This window comes from Pogona vitticeps, chromosome 1 (genome assembly GCF_051106095.1).
Source record: "Pogona vitticeps strain Pit_001003342236 chromosome 1, PviZW2.1, whole genome shotgun sequence".
NCBI lineage: Eukaryota > Metazoa > Chordata > Lepidosauria > Squamata > Agamidae > Pogona > Pogona vitticeps.
In genome coordinates, this window is record NC_135783.1 from 90,487,312 (window position 1) to 90,499,397 (window position 12,086).

Consider the following 12,086-nt stretch of genomic DNA (forward strand, 5'->3'; position numbering starts at 1 on the left):
CGTTCTTAAGTCAAGACCCCACTGTAAGTTAAGAAAAATGAGTATACAAATAAAAAAAATGCCAGTCTGAGAAATGGAAGATAAAAATATGGAAAACACAAGTAGTACTAAAAATCCATGAAACAGCAATGCATAACAATCTATCTTCTCTCTCTCTCTCTCTCTTTCTCTCTCTCACTCTCACGCACACACACGCCCGCACGCACACACACGCCCGCGCGCGCACACACAGCTACTAATTGTGGAATGGCCTGTCTGAAGAGAAAGGTCTTTGTGTGCTTTCAGAAGAACAGCAAAGATGAGACCAGTCTAGCCTCCAATTAGAGGGTGTTCCAAAATCTTGGAGCAGCTCTATCCTGTGTCCCCATCAGATTCACCTGTGAAAGTGGTGGGACTGAGAGAAAGGCCTCTCCTGATTATCTTAATACCTGAGCCAGTTCATAATGGGAAACATGGTATTTGACATAGCTGGGACCCAGGCTACTTATAGCTTTATAGGTTAAAACCAGCACTTTGAATTGTGCCTCAAAGCTGATTGGGAACCAGTGGAGCTGTTGTAACAGGGAGGGTTAAGTGATCCCTGTAACCAGCCCCAGTCAGCAATCTGGCTGCTGCATTTTGGACCCACTGAAGTTTCTTGACACTTTCAATCAGCAGCCCCACATAGACTGTGTTACAGTAATCCAGCTGGGAAGTAACTAGGGCACGTGTCACAGTGGCCAGACCAGATTTCTCAACAAACAGACATAGCTGGTGCACTAGTTTTAGCTGTGCAAGTGCAGTCTTGGCCACCACCAAGACCTGGGCATCCAGACTCAGAGATTAATCCAGCAGCACCTCCAAGCTGTGTGCTTGTTTTTTCAATGGGAGTGCAACCCCATCCAGTAGTGACTGCATCCCTATTCATTGATCTGCCTTTTGTCTGACCAGAAGCACCTCTGCCTTGTCTGGATTAAGCTTCAGTGTATTCACCCTCATCCAGCCCATTGCTGATACCACACTCTGATCTAGAGCTGAAGCAGGTTTCTCGGATTTAGGTAGCAAAGAGAGGTAGAGTTGGGTGTCACCAAACCCCAGAGCTCCAAATAATCTCTGAGCAGTTTCATGGACATCTTAAATAAGACAGGAGACAAAACAGAACCCTGAGGGACCCCACAGGTCAGTGTCCAGGGTATCAAACATGAATCCTCCGAGCACCACCTTCTGGGTTCTCTCCTCCAGGAAGGGAGAAGAGAATGGTTGTTGTGGTTTTTTCAGGCTCTTTGGCCATGTTCTGAAGGTTGTACTTCCTAACGTTTCGCCAGTCTCTGTGGCCGGCATCTTCAGAGGACAGCAGAGATAGGAGTCTTGAAATAAAACTCAGTTGGTCCATGTGCTTTTTCCCCAAGACCTCTTCTGGAATCATTTCACTTTCTGAGGCACAAGAACAGGCACTAGGCTGTAAATTGTTAAGTGAGCTAACTGTCAGCACATTCAGTATATTGGAGGGCGGGATTATCAGAGAAGACTCAGAAGGCTTCTAGAGGATGTAAGGGAGATTCAAGCTCTACTTGCAAGTTATTCAACTCAGAACTGTAAATATAGTTAAGTGGGACTGCCTAGCCCCATATCCTCTGTCCTCTATCTTTGTAGTTACAGTGCTTGATGTGAAGATCCCATTTGTGGATGTGGTTTACACATGGGGAAGAAAACAGATTTTCCATATTTATTGCTCACATGGTGAGCCTAGACATTGAGCAGGGGATTGGACCAATGGCCTTATAGGCCTTTTCCAACTTCATTATTCTATGATTCACATCTGGTGCTGTATAACAGTGAAAAATGTAACAAAGGGGCAAGGCTAGGTAATATCCTCTAAGCACATTAGTGCTGGGTTGAACAATGCCAGAATAGGGCTTCAGTGGCTTAATTCAAATGTAATGAAAAGCTGGGCACCATAAAGCTTTTTTTAGTGCTATGGGCTTGCTCTATGGGGAGATTCCTTTCCGAGCCCAAACAAAGAAATGGAATAGTACCCTCACCTCTTTGTCATTCCTCATGCTCAGGAGAGCAATTTAACCAGGATTCAGTTTCTACAGTTCATCACTTGTTAAGACAAACTCTAGTCAATTATAAATGCTGACTTGTTTTACAAATAAGTTTTTGTCTTAAACCAGTCGTGAACAAAGTAAAGCACATAGGACAAATGTGGTACCAGTCCTTTTTTGCAGCTTCCCTGAATCTCTCAAGAAAACTTAATTTTAAAATCCTGCTATGATAGTCAGTGGCACAATGTGCCACTGAAAATCAGCAGGGCAGTAAGATACCAAAATTTGATGGCAAGGGGCTAAAGCAATGCTTCTCTTAACAAAGTTAGAAGCCATCCACAGCCCTTTGCTGATTCCCTAAAATTTAATAAGTACATGTTTATCGAAACAGTAATCATTTTATTAGCTGTCTTTCCCAGCATTTCTTCCTGAAGTAACTCCCTGCAGTGTTCTTTCCCAATTTCCTGAGCTGTCGTCTTTATTTTTTATTCCAGGCATCTATGGTCCTTGGATGTAAAACCTTCCAAGGATCATGGACTGGCATTGCAGCTTCTATGTGGGAATCTGTTTCTCTACCAGTACAATTTAAGGTGGCTTGTTGGATTATTTTTATTTTATTAGGTAAAGGTAAAGGTTCCCCTTAACAATTTGTTCAGTCATTTCCGACTCTAGGGGGTGGTGCTCATCCCCGTTTCCAAGTCATAGAGCTAGCAAGAGTTTCCGTGGTCACGTGGCCAGTGCAACTAGACACGGAATGCTGTTACCTTCCCACCATGGTGGTACCTATTTATCTACTAGCAGTTTTACATGCTTTCGAACTGCTAGGTTGGCAGGAGTTGGGACAAGCGATGGGAGCTCACTCCATTGTGTGGATTCCATCTTACGACTACTGGTCTTCCGACCTTGCAGCACAGAGGCTTCTGTGGTTTAACCCGCAGTGCCACCACATCCTTTTATTTTATTAAATCATACTAATAAATTAAATTTGAATACAGTGAATCTTTACTTTAATCTCTGTTTGGGTGGCTAAATGATCCAGTGTAATGAATTAGTTATATATTTTTAATATTAATTAACTCTGAATGGGATTTGAACTAATTTGAACTAATTTGAAATTTGTGTAGTGAGGTGTGCTCAGTATATTAGCTTCCAGCTCCAGTCTGAATTGGAAGAATTTTTCTAAACAAAATATGGTTTTGGAGGAAAAATTGCCCTGTGCCTTGCGTGTTTATAAAACTGCTGAACTAAAGACAAGGGAATATGGTGGGCAAGGAAGACTAGAAAATGAATGTATACATAATCCTGCTTGAAATGCTTTTACAGGCTGTAGGTGTAAGTAGTGTAGAGAGTAAACAGAAGGGAATGATATTGCTTACCTGTGCCAGATACAGTAATAATAGATAGCTGTAATTAAATATATATTCAGCAGTTGAGATCATTGAAAGGAGTAGTAATGAGTGGCATCTCTATTTCTTATGTGGAAGCTTGCCATTTGTATTCCAAATATGTGCTCAGTAGTGTTTCTTCATCACCACTATCTATAATAAGTACATGAATGGTCAGTTAAAGGTATCACACAAGTATTGAATACTTCACAGAACTTTTTGAAAGAGAGAATTACATTCTTTCTCTCTCTGTATTTTGTATCTATAATAAATTATTATTATTTATTTATTATTTATTTATTTATTTGATTTGATTTGATTTGATTTATACCCCGCCTATCTGGACCACCGGACCACTCTAGGCGGCATTTGTTTTGTTTTCTCTGAGATATATACATGGAAGAAAAGGCTGCTAGTCTTGTTAGCCATATGTTATGTTCATTATCAAAGACAGCTTGCCTTTAAATACCATTTGCTGGGGATTAAGAACAGAATTGTGTTCATGTGTTCATGTCCTGTAGTGGACTGTTCACAGAAATCTCATTGGCCATTTTGTAAACAGAATATTGGACCAGATAAATCTTTAGTCTGATTCTGTATCTGTGATGACTCCAGCATTATCTGTATACCACCACTATCATGTTGTCATCCAATCAGAACTATATTTCATTAGAATCACTTAAATAAGTTGGTGATTGGACTTGTCTAAAAGTAATTTTGCTAAAAAAAATCGTATCTTCAAATGTTTCTGATAAAAAGAAGTTAGCTAATTTCTATGTCTCACACAGAACAAGAATAGAAAAATAAATTCAATTAACATTTAACACTTACTTGCAAACATGAAGGTTTGCTTCAAAGGTACATCAGTTCAAACACTGATTTTCAGTGTTAGTGACATATCTTATCAGCTTATTTAAACTGAAAAAAAATCCAACTTTGATTATACTGTGTCAGCATCTTTGGTTCAGTCAGAATAAAAAGTTTTGTACTATGTCACGAATGGGCCTGAAATCTGCTAATACGCATTAGTACTGTTTCTGAGTGCGGAACAATTGCAATCCACCAAATTCTGAAGCAGATCCAAATTTTCAACCAGTAACACAAATGTTTCTCAGTTTAGATGCAGAGTTGCACTTAACCTCTTTAGTGGCATTTAAAAAAAATAAAGTAGAAAAGAAATAACTTGAATCATGGTTCTTACACACACACAGCTGTATTTAAATATGTGCGTTTCCCCTAGACGAAGTTGCCTCTCAATAGTATGACAAAAAGGTTAAATGGAGTGGAGAGTAATTCTGTTATTTGCTCAGCTTCAGTATTTTTAGCACACACAAAAATTGAACATTTCTTTAAACTTCATACTTTCCCAAGTTGGAATAAAAAGAAATATTTGTGTGTTCTATGATTTAAATTATTCTGTTCCCTTCTGCCTACTTAAATGCTAATGGCTTCATATTCCTGTCTAGTATGCTGTTTATCAATCTCCTTTCATATTGAAGAGTTGTGCAATAGAAGTACAAAGGTTGTTGCAAGAGGTTCCTCAGGCTGAGTTGTTTTACACACCTAATGCTATTTTACTATCAGTATTGAAGGTTTTGCCCACAAGAAGTTGTAGCAACATGGTAAATTTTAGCACTGTCATTTATCTGGTGAGTGCCTTTGAAAAACTGTCAACTGAAGCTTGTGAAAAATAATTTAGAATTGCTGGTGGTAAAATGCGGAGCTGTACATAATGATGATAAGATATGTGTTCTATTGTTAATGTTAATTCCTAACAGCTACTGTGAGGAGGGGTATTAGAGCTAAAGGACTCAGGAATATTTCAACCCTCTCTCAGAATACAGTGGTGCCTCGATGTACGACCATAATCCATTCCAGAAGATGGGCGTAACTCGAAATGGTCAAAAGTCAAAGCACCATTTCCCATAGGAATGCATTCAAACGTGATTAGTCCATTCCAGACAAAAAATAATAATCACCAAAAAAACCACTCCAAGCCCCCTCGGAACGCCGTGGGGCTGGGGAAAAAATAAAAAACACACACTCCATAGCCAGCTCCGTCGGAATGCAATGGGGCTGGGGAAAAACACACACCAGAGCCAGCTCCATTGGAACACGATGGGGCTAGGGGGAAAAAATCAAACACCCTCCCCCACACAGCCAGCCCCATCAGAATGCCATGGGGCTGGGGGGGGGAATCAAAAACACACCCACCCACAGCCAGCTCCGTAGGAACGCGATGGGGCTGCAGAAAAACACACACCAAAAAACAAAAACCCATCACAGCACAGAAACAACCCCTCCAAACCCAAACTCACCCTGCAAGGCCCTGTAAATGTACTCACCCAGAAGCAGAAAGTAGCACCAGGCAGTCTGAAGCCTCTTTGCAAACCCACATGCACTAACTGTTGGGGCGAAAGAGCTACAAAGAAGCTCTTCGCCAATCAATGATTAGCCCTCTAATTTGAATTCACTGCCTTTTCCCCTGCCTCTTTTGTTTGCAACTCGAAGCTCCGGCCGCAACTCAAAGCAAAATTTTGCAGCCAGAGCTAGCCGCAACTCAAAATGGTCGTATGTCGGGACATTTGTAAGTCGAGGCACCACTATATACAGTTTTCATTTTCAGAATTTTACTAGTGTTTTGCTAGTGTTGCACCTAGTATGTACAAAGATAGTTTTTCATGGCAGTTGGAAAACCTGAAATCATCTAACTATGAGAAGGCATACTTTAAAAATGTCAAGAGGGAATTGATACAGGGAAGGAAAACAATGGCTATGTGAGTTTATGACACATTCTGAACTCTGTATTACGACTTACTGATAGAAATTCTCTATTAAGATTGTTTTATAATTCCTTACTTGGAAACTTAGTTTTTCTTATCAGGCAAAACCAAAATAATTTTTTTTTAAAAAAAGAAGAAGACAAAAATATTGTGCCACCTTAATATGCTATATTTTAATGTGAGCTTTCTTGGACAAGTCCACTTTCTCAGATGTATGAGATGTATGAATGGCAGATATTTATACACATCCTGAAATCAGATATTTTATTTTGGCACAAGTTGTTGACTTGACAGTGACCTTTAAAACATCTGTTGATATCATTTCCCCTCCCAGGAAGCACTGTTCTGTAAACAGTGACAATGATTGTTGGCTAAATTAATCCCAGGCTACAAATAATGAGCAGAAGCAATGTGGCAATGAGTTTCTCTAATCACCAGTGGGGCTTCTCAGATGGGACTGGTAGATATTAAGGATATAGCATAGGAACCAATGGATAGTTCATTGGCATAAGTTGCATAGCGGGGAATTTCAGCAGATACAACTATAGTATTTTAGATTTTATAATGATCTAAGAAACTTTGGCTTATATTGAGTTCTTTGAGTCCGTATACACACGTGTGTATATATTTTGTCTCAGCTGTATCTCTGTGGATTCTGGTCCTGTATTTTTTTTCCAAATTGGCAACTTTCAGGTCTTGTCAAAGTGTTGACATAAATGAAAATGATTTGAAACTAATTTCTGTGTGTTGTCATTCCTGATGTCCAAATTGTGTCCATCAGTTCTTTTGCACAGAGACTGTCCTGTTTGTCCTATGTAGAGTGCAGAATGCCATTGTTGACATAAAAATATAGTCTTTAAGGTGCTACAATGTTTTTGTTTTCTTTATTTTTTCATTTTTCTTTTGTTTTTGCCTGATATTCTAGCAAAGACTAATAAATACAGCTACTTATTCTAAAACTACAGCTATAGAAGGCATTCGTTTTTCTTTACTGCTATATCACATGACCTTTTTTAAAATTTTGCAGGTATTTCGAAAGAAAGCAGTGGAGCTAGGAGAGAAGTTGCTTCCAGCTTTTAACACTCCCACCGGAATTCCTTGGGCATTATTAAATATCAAAAGGTAAAGATTACCAGTTGTTAAGGAAATAGCTTTGTTTATTCAGCTTAACATGTAAAGGATGAGCATGCAGACAGACGTTGCTCTATCATCAAATTAGGTTCTTGGCTTTGGAGAATTTTAATCAGCACTGATGTTGTTCCGCTTCCCTTGTATGTTTATTGCAGTTAGCTGATATTCTGCCAAATGAAACAACCTGGTAGTTTAACACTTCCAAAATATGCTCTAAATACCTAAAAAATTGTAGAAAATTGTAGGAGTACAGTGGTACCTTGACTTACGAACTTAATCCGTATTGGAACAGTGTCCGTAACTCAACGTTCATAAGTCAAAGCACCATTTTCCATAGGAATGCATTGAAAACCAATTAATCCGTTCCAGCTGAAGAAAAAATATCCCAATTTTTTAAAAAAAAAAAAACTGCAAGTCTCATAGGAACGTGCTGGGGCTGCAAAAAACAAAACCCAGGGTAGAAAGGGAGCCTCAAAGGCTGGCCGAAGTGAACGGGGCCAGGGCCAGAGACTTGGCCAGGAAGCGCTCGCCTGCCTGCCCGCCCGCCCGCCTCCTCCTGCTCCTCCGGAGCTTCCCTCACTCCAGTAAGCAGCCACGGCATCACCCCCCTGCTGCCCAGAGGAACCCCCCCAAAAATATATATATATAAAAAGAGCGCAACAAGCCCAGTCAGAAGGTGCTCTGTTGCTGAGGCTTTAAGAAAAAACCTCAAAAAGCAGACACTAGAGCCACCTCCATTGCTGAGGTTTAAGAAGGAAAAAACCCTCCAAACACACACACACACACACGCTCGCTCTGAAGGCGAACACAGAAACAAACCCTCCCTTCAGGCACACACACACACTCACTCCGAAGCAGAGCCACCAAAACCCACCCAGAAGAAAACAGCAGGTTATCTCCCTGCAAACACACACATGCTCACTCCGAAACAGGAGGCTCTCCCAAGCCTCCAACTGCAACACACCCTGTAACTGCCGAAAGAGCTACAGCACAAAGAAGCAGCCGCGGCGCCACCTACAGTTAGAACATTGAATTGCCCGCCTTTTTTCCCTACCTGTTTCTGTTCGTAAGTGGAAGCTCCGTTCGCAAGTCGAAGCAAAAAGTTGCAACTGGAGCTGTTTGCAAATCAAAATGTTCGTAAGTAGAGATGTTTGTAAGTCAAGGTACCACTGTATTCTGCGTTAAGAATTAATTTCTGATTCACACTCATGACCATACTGTATATTGATCTGGGTCTGGTTCCTGTTACTTAGCAATTAGTTTTCTGTTTTGTTTCATTGACAATTAATAGTGGATGAATTCATTTGTTAACTTTAGCCATACTTGCTGGAGAAGGTCCAGCATTTGGAGGACCACATTGGGGAAGTATGAGCTAAGACTCTTAAATCTCAGACACACATTATGCAAATCTCCACTAGAAAAAAGCTGCTTGTCTGTGCACAGAGGTAAAACAATGTTTTATTTTTTTAAATCATAGTTTAAAACCCATTTGGACAGATTTCTCCAAATTTGGTAGAGATCAACAGCAGACTTTCTCCTTGCTGTATCTGTGCCGAATTTGGTAATGATGTGAGATCCCATTTCATAGTTACAGTTCTTTGTTAGGGGCACCCATCTCTTTTGGTGTTGCTTGTAGAATGCTTTTTGTTGTGCTTACGCAAAATATATGGTGTGAATACCATAGCTACAAAGACCCTAAAATAGATCTTAAAATAGAAATTGACCAGACTGATCCATAGCAGGAAACCAAAATCCAGGATCCAGAGGTGGACAAAGCTTTATTAAAATAAAGTATATGTTCATAGAGTATGTAAGGTCTCTATACCCTTCATTGTGGTATCTGCTAAAAGATTTTGAAGTCTCACAACTTAACTAAATGTTCTTGACCTTGGAGATCTGTAAATTAAATTCACCCAAAAGAATGGAGAGTAAAGAGTCATGCATTTCCCTAATGACCTCTTGCAGAAGAGGCTGTGAAGATGACAATATGAAAATTTCCTTCTCTGCAAACACAGAAACTGTCTATACAATTTATGTTGTGTAAGACTAAATGCTGGTACGTGGGATTTTGATTGTTCTTAAAGCAAGTGCAGATGCTGGCTTCGCTAAATCAAAAAACACAGAGGATGTTTTGGGCCCATGCTTGCTTAACTGTTTAGGGGAGGAGAGAGGAAACAGTGAGGATAATGAGCTAGTGTATACTAGGAAAGAGCATAGCAGCTAGGATGCTGAAGAGGAGGATTCTGTTCTATGGTATTTTGTTGCATCTCCCATTTGAATTTGTTCTCTTATCAGCTCAAAAGAATTGTTTAGTTATGAACTATTGCTCTGCATTCTGGAAACATTTCTTTGCAACCCATAGGATTGCAGAAATAATTGAAGTTGTTTGTTAAGATTTAGTTCATGCTTGTTAGATAAATTGTTTTTAAACAAACAAACAAAAACAGGGTGCCCCAGTAGAAGGGAATGATAAACCGCTTCTGAGTGCTCTCTACCTGGAAAACCTGGAGGGGAAAGGTTGCCATAAATCAGAACTGACTTGACAGCACTTTTCTTTTAAAGTTGCATTAAATAATGCTTGAATACCTTATCATAGAATAACGGAGTTGGAAGGGGCCTATAAGGCCATCGAGTCCAACTCCCTGCTCAATGCAAGAATTCAAATTAAAGGATATTTGCCAGCTGGTCGTCTAAATTTCTCTTGAATGCCTCCAGTGTTAGTGCACTCACTACCTCTCGAGGTAATTAGTTCCATTGTCATAGTACTCTATTTCCAACTGACTGATGTTCTGGTAAGACGACAGTGACAATGAAGGGAGCCTCGTGTCGCAGTGGTTAAAACACTGTACTGCAGCTAAAACTGTGCTCACGACCTGGGGTTCAAATCCCAGGTAGCCGGCTCAAGGTTGACTCAGCCTTCTATCCTTCCGAGGTCGGTAAAATGAGTACCCAGCTTGCTGGGGGGGGGGCAATGTGTAGCCTGTATAATTAAATTGCAAACCGCCCAGAGAGTGCTTGTAGCACTATGGGGCGGTATATAAGTCGGAAAAAAAAATGAAAACAGAGCCAGAATAGACCCTATGGATCATCGAGTCAGCCCCTGTCAAAGAGGCATAGTGGGAAATTGAACTCCCAACCTCTCACTCCACAATCACACACATAAACCCCTGAGTTATCCAGCAGTGCAAGATGACTATTCAGTTAGGCATGTATCCGTGTTATTAAGAGTGTATAAAAATGTGCACTTCCTTGTTCTTGATGGGGCAAAATACATTATGCCTTTAATTGAGACGTTCCCATATAGAGCCAATTTCAAGTAGAAAATATTTGGACTAATTGCCCCTTCTTGCCCAACAATTATTGTCAGGCTGGATGAGCCTTTTTATGGCTTGAGTTTCTCATGGCTTTTCTATTCTTATTCTGTTGTCACAGGAACTTTGCAAGGATGAAAAATTATGATATGAACCAAAGTTACTGTTTCATATAACATAATTATGAACACTGAGAATGAGAAAGGTAAATTGTGTGACAGAGCATATGACATGGTATAATTACTACCTAATCAGGAATCTCATGCAATAAATCAAGATACTTCTGTCACATGTTACCTGCATGAGGTAAAATCAAGTAGTAGTCTTCTGCAGAATTACTATGATGTATTTGACACAATTAAAAATACCACTGCGTCAAGAGTAATATAATAGAGAGGATAATATACAATGGAAGAATGAGTTGACAGGTATAAATCAATCAAAATCAAAGTCAAAGCTTGAAAGTATAGATAATTCTCTATTCAACCATTAACATTCTTGGATCTTTGACATTAAAGAAAGTTTGTTGGATTGCAGTGAAAAATGCTTTGGGGAATATACATCATTAAGAACATAAAAGTTGCCATATTGGGTCATGAAATGAATTGTAAAATCAATTTGTATTTTAAACTATAATTACAGAATGAAAAATACATTGCCTGGCATTTTGGAGGTGCTCACAGACTTTCTTACTTTGATCAGTTATATCAAGCCATCTGACAGGTTATTTTGCTGCACTAGTGCATTGCTTGTTGTGCTAGCAGCTGCAGATTTTCAGAGTTAGTGCAAGAGTGTTATGTAGTGCAAGCTGCATTGTGCAAAGGCTTCCTCAACTGGTTGTACAAGAATTGTACGAGGGCTTGTGCAATAGCATAATTTATCAGTCCTTTTTAAGTGACTCTGAGATTATAGACATACCATTATCTTCTCCAGTATTTAATCAGGCGTAGAGCGTTACACCACTATTACCCCTGTCTGTGTATTCAGAAAGAAGGAAAGTTACTCTGGACCAATCCCCTGCCCTGGCAAAGAATACTAGAGGCTCTTTGTCTCCTTACCCATCTTGGACTATAGCCAAAACTGCAATAAAATACATAGTTTGGCACGGGAAAGAAAGAGGCAAACACCTACTTCCACCAAGATCTACCCGTGTCACTCGCGCGAGCCAGGGGGTGAAGCTGAGGAGCCTAACACCGAGGAGGCCCGGAAAAAAAAGACAAGAAATCGGGCCTTCTCGGCAGTGGCTCCTCGCCTCTGGAATAACCTACCCCCTGATATTTGCGCAGCTCCCTTGCTGGATATTTTAAAAAATCAACTAAAAACACTGATGTTTCGGCAGGCCTTCCCCTCAGTCTATCCCTAACTCCCGATTTTCCTCTCTTTCCTCTTCCTAGTGTCTGTCCCTCCTTGACCTAAGTTTTTTCCCTTATATAAAATTGTTTTTAATTA

At 40.0% G+C, this 12,086-nt stretch overlaps 1 protein-coding gene across 1 annotated transcript in view; it reads left to right on the forward strand.

The window, feature by feature from the left end:
* The window catches only part of MAN1A1 (mannosidase alpha class 1A member 1), a 65,392-nt gene that overhangs the window by 26,158 nt on the left and 27,148 nt on the right, over positions 1-12,086 (forward strand). The window contains exon 5 of the mRNA XM_020802159.3: positions 7,223-7,317. Within this exon, the coding sequence (XP_020657818.3) occupies positions 7,223-7,317 (95 nt within the window). The remainder of the gene's footprint in view (positions 1-7,222; positions 7,318-12,086) is intronic.